Here is an 18,490-nt window from a genome sequence, read left to right as displayed (position 1 = left end):
AGCAGTAGCCAAATATGACAGTGGAATTTATTGTGTTTTAAGAAAGACTACAAAAAGATAGAAAACAGCTCGGCACACTAGACTACCACACGCGTGGACACTTTCACCGCCAGGAGAAGGGAGGCCCAGAGGAGTGGGAGAGGGAGTGGGCAAACCACTCCCAAAAGCTGTAGCACGCGGAGCACACAAAATAGTGATTTTTATACAATAGGTCAGGTTCTTTTTTTTTTTTTCTTTTTTCGCTTTTTGCCATAAACATCTATCTCACAGGTTGAAAACACTGAGAAAACCGGAACAGATAAGGCCATGATGGTTGGAAAAAAACCCAACAAGTTACCGACTCCGCTCACAAATCGCACAATAGTCATGTGGGGGTTGGGAGGGGGCAGAGGTCCCACACACGGAGGAGAAGCACGGTCTCCAGGAGCGGAGGTGGGGGTCGAGTAGGAGCGTGGAGATTCCATTACAAACCAGCGGCAAGGGTGCCTGGGGGCTTGGGTACGAGCAGGCGGAGCACCCAGCCCCGGCTGGGGCAGGCGTGGCACTTCCGGGCCCGCTGCCTGCAGCAGGCCCCTCCGGGCTCATCGCCCGGCCCAGCCTGCTGCTCTTTGGAAGCCAGAGATGGTGCCCCTTCTGCCCTCCCCCTCTGTCCAGGCTGGGCACTGCCCCCCTCTGGGGCTGTGGGGCACGGGAGGGTCCAGCACTGGAGAAGATGCGACACCCACGGCTTTAATTGCACTTATACCAAGGAGGGGGAAGCAGTGGGGTTACTGAGGGAGGGGTCCCGGGGCTGCTGCTGCCGACAGTGGTGGGTCCCCAGGTGATGCCCACCTGCGCCCACCCGGGGCTCAGGGCTGGGCCCAGGACAGGCTGTGCAAAGCCAGCGAGCTGAATAAGTTAACAGTTCTGCAAGGTAGGGGGCCTGCCTGCCTGCCCCCTGGGGTGGTGGGGGTGGGGCTGGGGGAGGGAGGGAGATGATGCAGCCTTTGGGGCCAAGGGGCCAAGCTGGCTGCCCCAGGGGGCACCTGGGCACTGCGGCGGGTTCCTTAAGGCACGTCTTTTGTGTCAGAGTTTGCAGCTGCGGCTCCGCCCGGCCCTGTGATTGTGCGGGCCCCATGGTGGGGGGTGGGTACCCCCTAGCCTTCCCTGTCTTGGAGGCCCCTCCTGGCCCTGGCCAAAGCTGGAGCGGTGACAGCGAAGCCACAGAAGCTGTGAGGGACCCTGGCGAGGAGGGGCAGCGGGGGAGGGCGGGTGGGGCGGGGAAGGCCGCGGGCTTAGCTGGAGGGCAGTGCCTGCACGAAGAGGCCGCGCGCGTCTGTCCGCGCCAGCTTGGCCGGTGGCTCCAGAGCCTCGGGGCCCAGCGCAGGCGACTCGCCGCCAGCCGCGAGCGAGATGTCCTGCGGCAGCTCATCCTCGCTGTCCTCTTCTTCCTCCTCCTCCTCGTCTGGAGTACACGGACCGGGGCCTGGCTCAGCGCGGGGCGGCCGCGCCACCAGGCCCCTACGCGGTGCCCCAACTGGCGCCTCCTCCATCCCAGCCCCCCTGTACCGACCTCCAAACTCAGGTCCTGGCTTTACCTACCTTTGTCCGGGTCCAGGGGGTTCAGAGAGGTGGCCAGATTGGCGAACTGGAAGGTGGGGAGAGAAAAGGGGTGAGGGTCCTGCCCAGGGGCGCCCCGCCCCGTGCCCTCAGCGTCCCGCTGCGCGCACCTCGCCCATGACGGCGATGGGGGTCTCGCCCTTAGCCTGGGCCACACGATGTTCGATCAGGTAGTACATGTACTCATCGTAGAGCAGCCTGATGAGATGGAAGGAGCCGAAGCTGGCGGCGCTGCGCAGGGTCAGGTCCCGGATCACCATGGAGCTGGAGGCGGCGACAGACAGGAGACCCTCAGGCCCAGACCCACCTCTCGCCCCACTTCCCTGCCATGAGAACCAGGCTTGAGCAAACGCAGCTACCACCACCCAGCCCCGTACAAGTTTCCCCGGGGTGTCCATCAGAGAAGGGCAGGGCCCTAGACCCATCCACCACCAGCAGAGTCCTGCTACTGCTAAGTCACTTCAGTCGTGTTCGACCCTGTGCGACCCCATAGACGGCAACCCACCAGGCTCCCCCGTCCCTGGGATTCTCCAGGCAAGAACACTGGAGTGGGTTGCCATTTCCTTCTCCAATGCATGAAAGTGAAAGGTGAAAGTGAAGGCGCTCAGTCGTGTCCGACTCTTAGCGACCCCATGGACTGCAGCCTACCAGGCTCCTCCGTCCATGGGATTCTCCAGGCAAGAGTACTGGAGTGGGGTGCCATTCCCTTCTCCTGGCCTTCTTAAAAGGTATCCAGTCCCTCAGGGAGGCGGGACTTTCTCTGGCCGCACTCTGAAGGAGATGGTCCTCGTCTAGCCCCACCCTCCTCGAAGAGGCGGGGCCTTTTCTTGCCCCCTTTTGCCCTGCTGCAAAGCGAGCGCCTCCCGCCCAGCTGGGGCGCACCTGTAGAACGACCACTTGAGGAGGAAGAGCTTGGCGGCTTTGGGGAAGCCGGTGCTGCCCTGGTAGGGCTTGAGCACCTGGCTCACGACGCCATCCAGCCAGGCCGCCCACTGCTCCAGTGAGTTCTGCTGCTGCAGCGTCACTTTGAAGTCCTGCTCCAGCCGCTGCACCACGCGGTCCTCGCAGCGGCACACCCATGAGGCCTGCTCCTGGGACAGAGCAGGAAGGCGGGCGCCCGCGACTCAGCTGCCGCCCCGGGGGCCCGCCCCGCCGGGCTACCCCAAGTTCGTCACCTGCCCTACCGGCGCTCACCTGCACGTTGGCGAAGTCCACGCGGTTGAGATCGCTCAACATCTGGTTGATCTGCGCAGTGTTCTGCAGCACAGCGCGTGCCGCCTGTGCCAAGTGGTTGAGCGATGTGTAGCGACGCAGGGTCTGCGCGAAGGCGCCGGCCGCTGCCACCTGTGGGGCCCCGGGCTTGTGGCTTTCTTGGAATTCACCCTTGCCCCCGCCCACTCAGGTCCCTTCCCCCACCCACTGTGACCTCTCTGAGCCTTTTTCTTTCTCCGAAAAGGGAGAAAAAACCTTGTTGCTTTTGTTGGGAGATTAAAGGGTCAGGATTTGTAAACTTTGGGTCATCAGCCACACAAATAATGTGTCCAAAAAAAAAAAATTAATGTATCTGAACACTATTATTTTTAATCAAAGCATATAAGAAGATCTGGGAGGGCACAGCCCAGAAAGGGCGCCGCTTCCATAACCTTCTGCTTCATTCTGTTTGATTATTCCCTTGAATGTCAACTCCGGGAGGGCTGGAGTTTTGTCCATCTTGGTCACTGCTGTGCTCCCAGAACTTAGAACCAGGCCGAGCACACAGCAGGTGCTCAATAAATGTGTGTATAATAAATGAATGAATACATAAGTCTTGCCAGTTCCGAAGGACTCCCCCTGGATCCAGTTTCTAGTTTCTCCACAGACCAAGCCCAGCTCTCTGGTCCAGCAGACCCCGGGGGTCATTCTTCTGACATCCAGTCTTGTGAGCATTTTCAGGACTTTAACAACTTTTTTTTCTTTCTTTTTTCCTTTTGCTCAAGAGCAAGCCCATTCCATCTATTTCCAAATATCTTGGTAGTTAGTGGATGTGTGGCACTGATGGAGAGGGCCATTATTCTGTTTCCTTATAGGTATCTTTTTTTTTTTAACATTTTATCTCTTTCTGAACATCTAAAGCACTTTCTGCTGAAGCTCTCTGAAGAGAACTACCTCAAGTTTGCGTTTGGTTTTTATTTTAAGATGATGTGTTGCATACAGAAATACCACAAGTGGGTTGTGTCAGAAGTGGGCACCTGAGGAAGCTGGCTCATGAAGACAACACCCACAGCTCACTCTGAGGGGACAAACACGGGGACGCATCTTATTGCCTTGGACAGGCAGAGGAGGCCGAGGCCCCCAGCGCCCCCAACCCGGAGGGAGGACCCAAAGCTGTGGGCCCGAGCTGGCCCCTCCGCCCCCACCTCACACCCTCACCTTCACCCGCAGCATCTCCTCAGGGATGTTCACCATGGCGTGGGTGAGCCAGCTCTCCAGGCTCTTGGCAAAGTTCCGGATCGCTTGGGTCAAGGCACCTGGGGGCGGCAGGGGGCTGGTGGGGACTCGGCGGGGGAGTGGGGCACGGGGAGTGGGGGCGGGGCGGGGCAGGCACTCACTGGGGATGGGCCGCAGCACGTCGGGGATGAGGATTTCCACCAGGCCCTGGTACAGCACGTTGTCACAGTGCTTGGTCCACTGCAGCACGGGCTCGAACTTGGAGAGGAGCACCAGGCTGGCCTTAGGCAGCCGCTTCTCAGCCTCATCGTGCCTGTGGGCACCCACCCGGCCCGCGGCGTTACGAGGCTGTTCCACAGTCCTGCACCCAGGGTCAGAAGGGCACAGCACCCTCACCCACCCTGGGCTCGGGCAGGTACCCTCTGCATCCTGAAGACCCCCGGGGTCAGGCTGATACAGGCCTCACTGCCCCCAGGGTCAGAGAGGGATCTCAACATCTTGTACATGGGGACCCAGGCACCTAGCCACTGCAGGGAGGAAATGGCTCGGTGGGGCCCGCCATCCCACACACAGAGCATCAGATTGGTCCCCAGGCACACTCTGGAGGCGGGTTCAGAAGGCCACAGGGGCCCCACAAACTGTGGGGATCAGAGAGGAGCCCCCCGCCCCTGCATGGTCTGGCCACCCCAGCCTTGAGGTCAGACTCGCAGGTGTACAACTTCCTCCCTTCCTCCCCCCCGGGGCACTCACACAGCCAGCGGAGGCGCCTCGCTGGGCTGGCTCAGGTTGTACCTCCAGAAGGTTTTCCAGAGCGTTTCCACCAGTGTGAACTGCAGGTTCACCATGACATCGACGATGGCCTGTTGGGGAGGCCAGATGCTCGAGGGGGTCGGGGGGCAGCATGGTGCCCCTCACCCCTGCCCACTGCCCAGGTGCCCTACCTCACAGTGTTCCCGGTATAGGACCTGGAAGGCCTTGATGTCCCCAGGTCCGATGCCCTCGGGCAGCACTTTGCCCTGGAGATCCAGCTCTGAGAAGTCAGGGAGGCTTCTTGAGGCATCTGGAGGGCAGAGAAGAAACCGTGAGCCCCTTCCAGTCCCACCTACCCACCCCTTTCAGCCTCATCCTGGGATCCTGTTAAGTTGGCACCACTTGGCTACCAAGCTCCCCCATGACCAGTTGGGGTGATGAGGTTCAGGGAGGGCAAGTGAACCATCTGCTGGCTCTCTGGGGGCTGCACAGCCTGCCCTGGGCCCCACCCCAGTCCAGGGAGCCCTCACCCAGAAACTGCTGGTACTGCTGGACCTGGGCGCTGATGTCCGAGAGCCCAGTGGCCTGCTGTGGCCCCACGGCCACGCCGTTGGTCATGCCCTCCATCTTCTGGATGGGTTTCAGCCTGGAGAAGGGATGGGTGGGCAATGGGATGGGCAGTTAGGCCGCCACGTCCTTCCCTGCCTGCCAGCACCCAGCCAGCCCCGCCTTCCTACCTCTGTTTTTGGGAGAAGGGTTGGCCCCGCATGGCCATGTGCTGCTGGTCCTCCATCAGCCGCAGCAGGGGCGAGCTGGCCTTGATGCGCAGGCCATAGTAGTGGTACTTGGAGTTGCCCCTGGGAGGGAGGCAGAGGGTGAGGGCTGGGCTGGGGGTAGCCCCTGATTATCCACTGGGAACTTTACATCGAACCCACCTCCTCTCTGCTAGGGGGCCAAACAGAGCCCCGGGGGTAAGACCCATGTTCCACAGAGCTGGGGGTGCTGGGCTGGGGAAGCCATGGGGCCTATGGGGGCCAGGAGAGGCCCCCACCCGCAGACTGAGCTCTGTGAAGATAGGACCAAAGTCGGGGGCAGGCACTTAGCAAGTCTTTGCTGACTACTAGTCATAACAATTTGCCAGGCACTGTTCTGAGCACTGAGCACATGCGAAGGCACGTGTTTCTCATCTCTACCCTATGAAGGGTACTCCTAGCATCCTAGCCTGATAGCTGAGGAAACGGAGGCACAGAGAGACGAGGGACTCTGCCCAAGATTCTACATGCATGCCTGCCTGAATGAGGTGACACTCAGGCCTGAACTGGGAGCTGGAACCAAGAGAAGAGCAGGGCTTAGCCCAGAAAGGTGTGGGGGATCACAAAGGAGAGGCAGAGAAGGGTGGGCTCACGGGAGGGCTCCTTGCTCCTTCCTCTGTGAATTCACTGACTCACAGGCCGTGATTAAGCAATGACTGTGTGCAGCCCCCACACTCTCAAGGGGTGTGCATTTCAGCATCAGAAGACAGATCAGAAATGAGAAGTAACATGAAAGGCATCCTGGATGGGTGCTCAGGAGAAAAACTAGGTGAGATGGATGCCAAGGAGGTAGGGGAAAGCTGAAGTTTTAGTTAGGAGGGCCAGGGGATATTTGAGTCAGCAGACGGAGAAAGGCACAGAGTGCCAAGGCCCTGGGGCAGGAGCATGTGAGCGTCAGAGGAACTGAGACGAGGCCATTGGGGCTGGAGAGGAGTGAAGGGACAAGGGGAGCAGAGGACCTTGAAACTTAGGGTGAGGGCGGGCCTTACAGCCACTGGGGGCTGTCAGGGGCAGGTGGCCCCACCTGGTGCCCAGCCTGCGGGTACGCAGGCCCATGAAGACAGAGCGGATGAGCTTGCCGAAGGACGCGGCGTTGACGGGCTCCAGCTTCTGTTCCTGGCAGTGCAGCAGGTAGTGGCAGTACAGGGTGCTCCGCGGCAGGCTCACGCCCTCGGCCGTCTCATAGTTTTCCAGGAGCCACTGGACCTGGGGCCCGAGGGCCACGGAAGAATCAGAAGAATGCTAAGAATGGCTTCCATTTCTCAAGTGCTCGTCGCTAAGCGCTCTATTTATTTCCCATTGTGATCTTGACAACCATGCTGGCGAGGGTGTCATGTCACCCTTGCCCATGGGAACTAAATCCAGCAGAACTCTCTAGAACTGCGCTGTCCCAGGCCATCACCACTAGCTGCGGAGAGCTGTTACATGAATGTAGGCGGAATGGAAAATGCCAGTGTCAAAAGGTCACGTCAAGTATGAGTCCATCCACAGAACATTCTCGAAATGACAGTGTTAGAGAAATGGGGAACAGATTCATGATGGCCAGGGGTCAGGAATGCTGGAAGGGAGGAGGGTAAGGGAGACTTTAAAAGGGTAGCACCAGGGAGATCTTTGCGGGGACAGGACAGTTCTGCATTCTGAGTTTGATGGTGGTTTCCCAAATCTACCCATGTTATAAAAAGACACAGAAGTAGATACCCCCATATAAGACCAATTGTCAGTTTCCGAGTTAGATACTGTACTACAGATACATAAATTGTAACGAGTGGGGTAACTTAGGTGGGGGGTCCACAGGGATCTCTGCAGCTTCTGTGACCATAATTCTTTCAAGATCATTTTTTCTAAAAAACAACTCAGCGACTTCCCTGGAGTCCAATGGTTAAGGATCCACCTGCCAATGCAGGGGACACGGGTCCGATCCCTGTTCTGGGAAGATCCCATGTGCCATGAGGCAACCAAGCCCGTGCACCACAACTACTGAAGCCCGCACGCTCTAGAGTTCATGCTCCGCAACAAGAGAAGCCAGCGAGGTCAGAAGTCTGTGCCCCGCAACGACACAGACTGGGCACAAGTCCAAGCACAGTAACGAAGACCCAGTACAGCCAAAAGTAAATCATTTTTTAAAATTCTAAAATAAAAAAATAACAACAATTCTGTTTCTAGGACTATGAAACTCACATTTCCAGCACTCAATAGCCTCATGTGTCCCGAGGCCTGTACACTAGGCAGCAAGCAAAGAACATATCCATCACTGGAGGATGTTCTATCAGACAGCATGGGTCTAGGGGAACACATTTTCAGAACCCACTCGGGAGTCATGAAGTCAGTTATGGGGGTCATGACCAGCATTAAAAAATTCAGACTAGAAGCCAGGCTTCCTGGGTGCATGAGGGATGTTCTGTCTTCTGAGAAAGCTTCGGTCTTGGTAATGATGTCCACAATGGGTGGCCGTGGGAGAGGGCGGGAGTTAAACATGACGGGAAGCCATCGCTCAGACCTCAAGCTCCTGGAGGACAAGGACCATGCCGGGACACCCCACCACAGTCACAGAGCTGATGACAAGCCCCATCAGGATTAGGCCCTAGGGCTGTTCCACAGAGCTGCTCTGGGCACAGGAAGGTTATCTCACTGCCTTTCTGGACAGACACAGATCCTTGCTTCGGGTAGCTCCTGGCATGGTGGTGCCTGCATTTCTCACCCCATGCTATCTATCTGCCATCGCCAGACTATCAGATTCGATGACACTTCCTTGGGTAATAGCTCCAAGAGCTTCAGGCGTATTAGCTGAGGCCCAGAGAGGCTGAGGAGGTTCCCTGAGGCCACAGAGTGAGGAGTCAACCCCAGGACCTCTTCACCTGAGTGCCCTGGCACCAGGCTACCCAGACTCCTGGGGACGGTGGCTGGCACCCATCGCCTGCTGCCCCTGCCCAGAGCCCCCCCGCAACCCCTGTCTCCTTTGGGGCTGGGTGGGCACTTACGGTGGCTGGTGAGGCACGGGTGGTGTGTGAGTAGGACTGACTGGCACCGCCCAGCATGTAGCCGCCTTGGATCACGTAGGTGCCTGCTCCGCCGCCGCTGCCGCCGCCGCCGCCACCACCCCCACCCCCACCACCCCCGCCGCTGCTGCTGCTGCCGCTGCCGCTGCCGCTGCTGCTGCTGGCTCCACTCCCACTGCTGGTGGAGCTGGCGACAACCTGGCTTCCAGACACGTACATGGGCACGGAGCCGCTGCTGGCCACCGCCTGGGAAGTGGCCGGGGTGCTGACCTGGGCAGCCGTGCCCGCGGCCTCGTAGTAGCTGGTGCCTGCCGTCTGCGGGTACAGTGGCGTCTCAGAGTAGGAGTAGGTGCTGGAGCGGCTACAAAAGAAGTAGAGGGCAGGAGACAGGGGATAAGAGCTGGGTGGCCCAGGGGCATAATGAGGGGGGCCCTGCAGTGGAGGGGGGAAGGGGGAGCAGGGCAGCAACAGCCCCATGCACTGCACACCCCCCAGTGCCTGATGGGCAATTCTTCACTGAATCCTCAAAACAGTCCTGTGACTTGGGAGTCCCCGCTTCAGCCGTGAGGAACTGAGACTGGAAGAGCTGAGTAACTTGCAACGGGCTAAACACTTCAGTCACTCAGAAAACAAACTATTGAGAGAATTCCCTGGCAGTCTAGGGGTTAGGACTCCTCGCTCCCACTGCTGGGGGGCCTGGTCGGGGAACTCAAATTGCTCAAGCCTGGTGGTGCAGCCAAAAAAAAAGACCAACAACTACTGAAGGCCTGCTTGGGCAGTGTTCTAGGTACGCTGGACCCAACAGTGGACACGAGAGAAAAGGCCCCACCCTGGGGTCTGGGGGAGGTTAACGTCCTAGCAAGGGAGCCAGAGGAGAAGCCAAGTGCAAAGGTAAATTGAGGGCACTTTGGAAGGTGGCACATGTCAAGGGACACGAGGTGCAGGAAGTGGGTGGGGAAAAGTGAGAGCTCTACTTCTAAATCCATTGGCTGCCACCATGAGGGGCTGGTCAGCGACGACTATTAAGGCGCACATATGTTTCGCTTTGACCCAGCGACCCATCCCGCCCTGGAGAGGTCTCCAACTATTCGGTCACATGAACTCAAGGCTGCAAATCGTAGCAAGAATAACATGGATGGTTGGGGGTGGGGGGTGGGGTCTATCTTTACTGGGATGTCAAGTTAAAAGCTGATGATTTCCTATGTGGGGGTGAGAGAGGAGGAGGAAGGTCTTGAGGTCCCACCAAAGAACAAGGTCCAGTATGTTCCATTAGGTGAACAAAAGAGGCAGGGAGGGGTATGGATGATACTTCGGGAAGAAGGGAGAGATCGCATGGCATTTCATTATCTGTATCTGCTATTCGTTGGGGTGAAGGGTGTGTGGACAGGGGCAGCCACTTCACTAAACATGGTTGGGTACAGGTTTGATTTTTGAGCCCTCTCAATCCCCTGGAGAAGGAAATGGCAACCCACTCCAGCATTTTTGCCTGGAGAATCCCATAGACAGAGGAGCCTGGTGAGCTACAGTCTGCGAGGTCGCAATAAGACAGATACAACTGAAGCAACTTGGCTCACACGCACAATGTATTAGGCGTTTGAAAACATAAGCTGGGCTTCCCTGGTGGCTCAGTGTGTCAAGAATCTGCCTGCCAATACAGGAGACATGGGTTTGATGCCTGGTCTGGGAAGATCCCACACGCTGTGGAGCAACTAAGCCCATGTACCACAACTACTGAGCCTGTGCCCTGGAGCTCAGGAGCTCCAACTACTGAAGGCTGGGAGCTCTAAAGTCCGTGCTCCACAACGAGAGAAGCCACTGCAATGAGAAGCCTGTGCATCGCAACTAGAGTAGCCCCCGCGTGGCACAGCTAGAGTAAGCCCACGCAGCACTGAAGACCCAGCGCAACCAAAAATAAAGAAATAAAATAAAAGTAATTATAAAAAACATAAGCTAAAATGTTAAAATCCAGAAAGGAGGGAGGCCCGTCAGGAGTGTCCTTGGCCCAGAAGGTGCTGAAGGATGCCGGGGAGCGGAGTCCTACGGGCCTCCCAGAGCAGCAAGGAGAGCAACTGGGGTGGTGGTGGGAGTGTGGTCACTCCTGGTGTACAGCATCATCCATCAGACCCCAGGATGCAGCTCTTGTTCACTGTGTCCTGGTTCACACACCTACATAGTCCACATCATGGCACGAGTGACTCCAGAAGTGTGTGACCTGAGCCAGTACTGCTAAGTGCCCCTGCCACCCCCTTTGGCAGGAACCAAAACCAGCCCAGCACCCTACCTGCAACACTGTGCTCTCAGAAAATGTTGCTATGGCAACTGTTTGCCAAATGACTACCAGAATGAATGTGTGTATCTACCTCGACCACCTGATACAAAGAGCCAACTCACTGGAAAAAAAACCCTGATGCTGGGAAAGATTGAGGGCAGGAGGATAAGGGGATAACAGAGATTAAGATGGTTAGATAGCATCACTGACTCAGTGGACATGAGTTTGAGCAAACTCCGTAAGACAGTGAAGGACAGGGAAGCCTGATGTGCTGCAGTTCATGGGTTCACAAAGAGTCAGACACGACTTAGCGACTGAACGACAACAACTGGACACAGGCTAAACAAGGCCATGGATAGAAGCCCAGGGGGTGTGGCTTTAGTCAGAGCAGGAATCCAGACCAGCAAAGGGCTGGAAAGGTGGAAATGACCCACTGTGAGGGAGAGATAGAAGATATGGTGCCCTCAAGAAAGTCATACAGCAGAAGAATCTGATGGTAACAGCGGAGTTACTGTGTGATCACTCACACACTATAGTCACGGAGGGAAGAATTGAAACAGAAGCCAATGACAGACCAGGGAGAGGCAGAAGAGCCCTTGGGGGCCCTCGGGAGCTAGGCTCCTCTCTGGAATGTCCTCGGTGGCCCCCGCCAGCACTGGTCACCTGCACAGATGAGAGCCAGGCAGTGCGGGAAATAAATCAACAGAACCATGAGGTCGCTGGATGCTGTAGACCATGACTCAGGGGCCGGGGCCCCACACCCACAGGATCAGGACCCAGGGATCAAGTCATTCCATGAGCTAATCCACCCCCAGTGTCATGCCCACAGGGATAGGTGGTTGGGACGTGAGAAAGACATCAGGCAAATGCAAAGAAAGTCAGTGAAACTTCTCAAAACTCAAATAATTCATGTGTCCATGGGATTCTCCAGGCAAGAATACTGGAGTGGATTGTCATGCCCTTCTCCAGCAGATCTTCCCAACCCGGGGATCAAACCCGCGTCTCCTGCCTTGGCAGGCAGGTTCTTTAGCACTAGCGCCCCCTGGGAAGCTGAACGGACAACTAGAATAACTCTAAGTCCTGGAATTATTACTGTGAAGAAGGGGAGACAGAAGGTGGTGGTGTGTGGAGGATCCCCAGCAAGGAGCCAGAGCCGAGGTTAGGGCAGGCCTGGGGCTGACATATGCCTGATATGGCAGGTACTAAGGCAGAGCCATGTACAGCAGCAGAGAGTGGAAGTCGTCTACGTGCTAGCTGGGGGTGACTGGCCATATGACATTCATGCTGTGACTGAGCAGTGGAGTTACACACGGTGATTAAAGAGAATAACTGAGACCCACATGGAGAGCTCCAAGCTATGTGGCAGGGGAAGAAACAGGGGACAGAACACACTGCCTCTATTTCTCAACACACAAAGCAGGTAATTTCTATTCTCAGAGTTTCTCAGGGAGGAAACAAAGAAATGGGGCGCAGCATCTCCTCTGGGGCAGGCTTGGGGATCAGGAGTAAAGATTTCTTCTTCACTGTTTAACGTTCCCTACTCATTAAAAATTTTATCTTGTAAAATTAAACTTTTTTTCCTTTTTTGCAATTTCTTTTCGGACCATGTCTTGTGACGTGTCAGATCTTAGTTCCCTGATCAGGGATCGAACCTGCGCCCCTGGCATCGGAAGCGCAGTCTCAACCACTGGACTGCCAGGGAAGTCCATGTTTTTTTGTTTTTTTGCAAAGAACCAGAGCCCCCTCCCTGACTCCAAAGCCTGACGCAATGCTGGAACGCCTTTCCCAACATGCCAGGGTCCCTTCTGCTTCACTGTTATCACCTGTTTTCACCTTGAAGGCTAGCTGGTCTGCTGGAGACTGGGGCTTCAAGTTCTGGGAAGGGATCCTGAGCAGACCCATGCTCCTCCTCCTGTCCCTTCCCCCACCCCCGCCCCACTCACATGGCACTCGCCGTGTAGCTGGCATCGCCACCCTCCACGTACTGCACTTGGCTGGGGTACACGTGTGAGACCGGCACCTGCTGGAGCTGCTGCACCTGGCATGGGAGGAAGGGGACACAGAGGGTCAGGGGTGGGCTGGCTCCCCACCTCCCTGCTTCTCAAAGTCTGGCAGCTGGCCAAGCTCACGGGGACTCCCAGATCCCCGGCTGGGAGGCTGCACTTAGGGGCTCTCTGAACACCCTGGACAGGGCCAGGGCTGGGAATGAGGCACAGCGGCGTCAGGAAAAGCCAGGCCTCTCTGCTTGAACTGGAGACAGCAAGGGTAGGGTTGAGATGAGGTGGGTGGAGGGGACCCCAGACAGGGTCCTACTGCGGGCATGAAAGCTGAACCCCAGCGGCAGAGCCAAGTTCTGGTACAAGCCTGACGGTTAAGCCGGCCGGAGCCGGGAACTAGCCATGGCTGTAGGAGAGGCGCCTGCATCAGGGAGGGACCCCTGCCTATGGGGGCGGGGCCTAGGTGCACAGGATGCGACGGGCGGAGCCGGGACCAGGGCTGGGGCCCCACTGGTGGGCCAGAATCTGGAACTACTGACAAAGCGGGGCAGGGGCGGGGCCTGAGTTCCCCACCCATCCCCCATCCCAGTCTGTAGGGGCAGAGCCTGGGACCAGGAGCCCGCTTTGGTAGGGCGGGGGGGCGGGTAATCAGAGATGGGTCCCCAGGCTGTTTGGGTGGAGGTGGGGTCTAAAGGGCCTGCGGGGCCGGGCGCGGGCCGGGGCCGGCGGATCCCGCCCCCGCCCGCCCCTCGCACCCCCGCCCGTGCGTCCGCCACCTACTTTGAGGGCCGTGGCGGCCGTGCCGAACACTAGCACCTGGGGGACTCTCTGGATCCTGACCCTCTGGTCGGGGCTGGCTCGGGCCGGCAGCCCGGGTAGTGGCTCGAGGACCACTTTCTGCTGCGGCAGGAGCAGGTGCGGGGGCAGGAAGCCCACCAGCTCCACCCACTGCTCGGCGCCCGGCTCGTAATGGGGCGGCAGCGGCTCGGGGCTGCCTAGCTGCGCGGCCTCCCCGCGGCAAGCTGGCGGTTCCGGGGCCAGCGCACCCGGCCCGGGCCCAGGCGTGGGCGGCCGGGGCGGCGGCGGCTCCGGTGGCGGCGTGGGCCAGGGCTCTTGCTGCTCTGCCTTCCTAGCGGGAAACTGACTGCCTGAGCTCTGGAGGACAAACAGAGATACTGAGGGGTCACCGGGGCCGGCAGCGGGCGGCTGTCCAGGCCTCCACCGCCCACCGGGCTGCTGACACTAGGCAGCAACCCGACCAGAAGACCCCACCCGGTGTCAGGGAAGGGGCAATCCAGAGCTCTCTCTTAGCAAAGCCTGGACCCTGAACTGCCCGGTGCTGGCAAAGAGGAAGGCTTGAGGCCCATGGTTGGAATTGGGAGTCCAGGGTGGGGCTGGGTTTCTCAAAGTTCCAGCTACCACCCTCCACCCAGACCCCCCCAGGGGGGCTGCATTCCCTCCCTGCGGCCTGAGGGGCCTGCACCTTCCCCGCCCCCGCTCCCCCCCCTCCAACCTCCGGGACTGAGCCCCAGTTTGCCCAGAGGCATGTGGGTGAGACACACACCTCTTGAGCCACATGGACCGGCTGGAGTCCTTGCACGGTGAGCTGCTGCACGGGGCCAGCTTTGGGCACCTGTGGAGTGGCCTGAACCACCGACCTCTGCGGGGAGGGAAAGGCAAGTCAGACTGCGATAGCCATGGCCAGGATGGCTGCCCGCCTGTCCTCAAGCGCCACCCCTGTCCCCAGCACTGGCAGCCTTTCTCCAGCTTTTCACTACTGGCCCCACATCATGTGGCTTCCAGGTTCCTTAGCAGGTTGACTCTGGGTGCCATGGTGAACCCGGGCTCTACCAGGTGAGGCTGACAGGAAGTAGGACTGAAAGCTGAACTTGGAGCTGACCGAGGAGGGGTCCCTGCTCCCCACCCCAACTGCCTACATGGTCATCCCGCACCTCGGCATCCAGCAAGTCCTCACTTCCATGCTATGGCGGGGACGCCGGCATTACCCTCAGAACAGAGTGAGGGACAGAGGCTGGGAGGCGGGGAGCAGCTGAGTGATGAACTCAGGGCTAGATTCCGAGGGGCTGTGGTGTCTGGCTGGAGAATATCTGTTGAGTCCTTCAGGGTGGAGTTTCTGCTTTCCTCCAGGGAGAGCATCTATGGCTTTCATCTGGTTTTCTGAGGGGGTGGAAACCACCCCCCAACCTGACTGGTAATGACCAAATGACAGACAACCCTTGCCTTATAACCTGCTCTGGCCACGGTGGCTGGCAGCTCAGAGTGAGGCCTCCTCTGGAAGATGGGGCATGGACTTAACAGGCTGAGGCCTCTCCCTGAGCCCCTTGGGGGCGAGCCAGGACTTGGCTCCAGGCAAATGGGCCTGGAGATGCCAAGGTTGCTTCTCGAAGCTGTTCCCAGTGCCTATTCAGTCTGAGGTGCTTTCCACAGCAGCCCCAACCACCTAGCTCCCTGGCCCTCAGTATTTAGATGAGAACGTAGAGTCTGGAGAGAAGCAGAGCTGCTTGCCGCAGGCCCCGGTGGCCAGCTGGGGCTGGACCCCCACCGGCTTCCCCACCACCACCCCGACAAACAGCTTTAGGAGGATGCAGAGGCCACTGGGCTGGCACCCCTTGCCCCTGCCACCGCCCGCCTTGGCCTGGCACCTCTTGGGTGACGGGGACACTCTGCTGGACGCCATGGACTTGCAGCTGCTGTGGCACCGTGCCCGTGGGGGCTCCGGCCGTCTTGCCGGAGGAGCTGTTGGCCTGCACGGGTGACCGCTGCAAGGGAAGGAGGCGCAGAGAGTGTGTGGGGCAGCCGGGCCCTGACAAACCCTGTCCCAAGAGTTATTCGGGGAGGACAACGGCTGGGGGGGACGTCTCCCAGCCACCTAAGCTGATAACTGTCCCGGGCGTCCAGACGCCTGGTCCCTCCCGCAGCCCCAGGGATCCCAGGGCAAGGCTCAGAGTTCAGCCCAGAGATGCTGGGGAGGCCCGTCTTCCCCAGTGAGGAGGATGAGGACTTTGGCCTCCACTCAGCGGCCCCCAGCTGCCTCCATCAGCAGCTGGACTGCAGCCCTGAGGTGAGAAAGGCTAGGTCTGGGGGTCCCCACTTTCCAGACGAGTTGTGAAGGCGCAGATGGGAAGGGACGTGTGTAGGGCCACACAGCTGTGAGTGGTGGCACCAAGTGCTGACCCTGGGTGGGCTGGCTGCAGAGCCCCCATCAGCTCTGTGTCATGGGAAGTAGATGAGGGGTGGGTATCATTACTTGTTTCATGCTTCGAAAACTCTAGGCTCAGAAGGCTCTGAGGACCTGTCCAGAGACCCCCAGAACTGAATGTCTCAGCCTGGGACCTCAAAGTCTGACTGCTGACACCCATCCTCCCAGCCATCCACGGCTCGCCTGCCTCCACATCCTCATGGGAATTAGGGGTCCTCAGTATTCACACTATGGTTGGAAGACGGCCACTTTTGCTTCCTGGGATGCAGGGCCCAGAGCTGGAACTTTGAGATTCATCCTGGCCCAGGAGAGAAGGTGCCTCCTCCTGGAGCCAAACTCAGCTCAGAGCCAGCAGAGCAGAGCCAGCAGAGCAGAATCCAGCGGCCGAGCCTCCCACACCCAGGCTCAACAGGGACTTCAAAGGAGGGAGTCCTCACTCCTTTGGGGAGAGGGGCGGGGAGGATGGCTGAAGGGGCCACCACCTACCTCGGGGGGTGAGTGCACTTGCTGGGTGCCATGCACCGTCAGGGAGACCTGGCCGCCCTTGCCGCCCGGGGCTGTGCTCTGCACTACCAGACGCTGCGTGGGAAGAGCCTGGAGCGAGAAGGGAGAAGGACCACAGTTCACTGACAATGACCTGTGTGCGTGTAGGTTTTTCTTTTTTGCCCTCCTCAAGGCATGTGGGATCTCAGTTCCCGGACCAGGGATCGAGTTCCCTGCATTAGAAGTGCAGAGTCTTAACCACTGGACCACCAAGGAAATCCCCTGGCCTGTGTGTTTTTAATGTGCACCTGTGCTGTGCCAGGGGCTTCCCTGGTGGCTCAGTGGTAAAGAACCCACCTGCCAATGCAGGAGATGTGGGTTCGTTCAATCCCTGGGTCGGGAAGATCCCCTGAAGAAGGAAATGGCAACTCACTACACTATTCTTGCCTGGGAAATCCCATGGACAGAGGAGCCTAGTGGGCTACAGTCCATGGGGTCGCAAAAGAGGGGGACACGACTGAGTGACTCAACAGCAATGTGCTGAGCCAGGTGCTATCTTAGCGCTTCCTGCCTGCGGGCTCCCGGAATTGCCCACACAGTCCCGATGCGTGGTGGCTCCTGAATTTCAGAGGGTGACAGCGAGGCTTAGGGCAGCAGAAGCAATTGCCCAAGGTCCTGGAGCCCATACTCAGCAGAGCTGAAGTTTTTTCCCAGGGCACCTGGCTCCATGGGCCTCAAAATGTGCTCCCACCCTGAAAACTGGGCAGGACTTTGTCCCAGTTCATGCCAGACCCCAGCGGCCGCTGTGCAGCCTTGCAGCCCACAGATCACTGTGCACTTGCTCCCGGTGCTGGGCTCTTGGTTCCTAACAGGCTTTGGGTTCTCTGCTCTGGAATATCAGGGTTGGACAGGAACACCAGGGTTGGACAGGACGTGTTCCTGTCAATCCTCAGGTCTCTCTGTTAAGATGACTCCTGCAGCTCCTTCTTGCCTGATGGGCCCTGCCTGACACGGCCTCACTGGCCACCCCAGGGTAGGCCCCACATCCTCGAGACTGGTGCGGGCAGATCCGAGCAGGCTCCAGGGGTTGGTTGTACACCCTGGGAGGGCTCTGAGAGTGGGGTGTGGGGGCCAGAGGCGGGGCGCTTACCTGCTGGGACACCGGGATGTTGGTGAGCTGGAGGGGTGACACGTGGCCCGGCTTGGCCTGCACACTTGTCTGGACCAGTAGCCGCTGTGGGGAAAGGAAGAAGGGCCTGAACCGGGCTGGTTTCCCCAGGGAGGCCTGGCCGGGGTGGGGGAAAGGCGGGGTGGAGGGGTAGGGATTTTTTTTTTAGCAGTGAGCATCTTGATAAGAACAGGTGAGCAGATGGCTCCAGCAGCAGGACTGGGGGTGGGGGAAGCAAGGTCACTATAGCCATAGCCCCACTGCCCGCGCGGCGTGCTCTCTGTCCACCCTGGGGGCGGGGCGTGTCCTACCTGCTGGGTGCCCTGCACCTGCTGAACCACCTGAGTGGGGACTCCGGTCTGGCTAGCCGTGGAGCCCGGGCTGGCCTCTGACACAGTCTCGCTGGCCCGCATGGCACCCTCTGTGGGGAAAGGTCACCAGGTCAGCTCTGCCTGCTGCCTCCACCCCCACCCTGAGCCTGAGGCCGTCTAGATAGATGCTTCTGCCTGAAGCCAGCTCTAGATGAGGCTAGGCCTCTCCAGGAATCCTGTCTGGCCCCTGTCCAGCCGCAAGACTGCCCATTGGAGTGGGCTAGGGGCCACAAGGACCTATAATCCTTAACACCCATTAGCAGCCACCCCCGCCCCCTCGACCTCATTGTCCTGAAGTCAGTGTCCAGAGGGTTGACTGACAAGCCAAGATGCAGTGGAGGCTTGGGGAGATGAACTCCTTTGCCCAGCAGGCAGGACTGTGGACCGTGACCGACCCC

At 58.7% G+C, this 18,490-nt stretch overlaps 1 protein-coding gene across 6 annotated transcripts in view; it reads right to left on the bottom strand.

Annotated features, from left to right (window-relative positions):
- Positions 1-13: 13 nt before the first annotated feature.
- RFX1 (regulatory factor X1) overlaps positions 14-18,490 on the bottom strand; it is a 35,447-nt gene continuing 16,970 nt past the window's right edge. For 5 of the 6 annotated variants that reach the window (XM_024994866.2, XM_024994860.2, XM_024994861.2 and 2 more), the window contains 20 exons: positions 18,033-18,142; positions 17,704-17,787; positions 16,557-16,664; positions 15,514-15,630; positions 14,415-14,510; positions 13,631-14,005; positions 12,797-12,891; positions 8,567-8,945; positions 6,613-6,794; positions 5,514-5,633; positions 5,307-5,422; positions 4,968-5,086; positions 4,777-4,886; positions 4,188-4,339; positions 4,009-4,106; positions 2,794-2,943; positions 2,482-2,690; positions 1,710-1,863; positions 1,582-1,627; positions 14-1,444 (listed from right to left, as the gene is read on the bottom strand). In XM_024994866.2, the coding sequence (XP_024850634.1) occupies positions 1,275-1,444; positions 1,582-1,627; positions 1,710-1,863; positions 2,482-2,690; positions 2,794-2,943; positions 4,009-4,106; positions 4,188-4,339; positions 4,777-4,886; positions 4,968-5,086; positions 5,307-5,422; positions 5,514-5,633; positions 6,613-6,794; positions 8,567-8,945; positions 12,797-12,891; positions 13,631-14,005; positions 14,415-14,510; positions 15,514-15,630; positions 16,557-16,664; positions 17,704-17,787; positions 18,033-18,134 (2,982 nt within the window). In that variant the 5' untranslated portion in view covers positions 18,135-18,142 and the 3' untranslated portion in view covers positions 14-1,274. The remainder of the gene's footprint in view (positions 1,445-1,581; positions 1,628-1,709; positions 1,864-2,481; positions 2,691-2,793; positions 2,944-4,008; positions 4,107-4,187; positions 4,340-4,776; positions 4,887-4,967; positions 5,087-5,306; positions 5,423-5,513; positions 5,634-6,612; positions 6,795-8,566; positions 8,946-12,796; positions 12,892-13,630; positions 14,006-14,414; positions 14,511-15,513; positions 15,631-16,556; positions 16,665-17,703; positions 17,788-18,032; positions 18,143-18,490) is intronic. The other variant, XM_024994864.2, reaches the window with a different exon arrangement.

Source organism: Bos taurus, chromosome 7, assembly GCF_002263795.3.
Source record: "Bos taurus isolate L1 Dominette 01449 registration number 42190680 breed Hereford chromosome 7, ARS-UCD2.0, whole genome shotgun sequence".
NCBI lineage: Eukaryota > Metazoa > Chordata > Mammalia > Artiodactyla > Bovidae > Bos > Bos taurus.
Note: the sequence above shows the minus strand (reverse complement) of the source record. Positions and strands in the feature narration are given on the sequence as shown.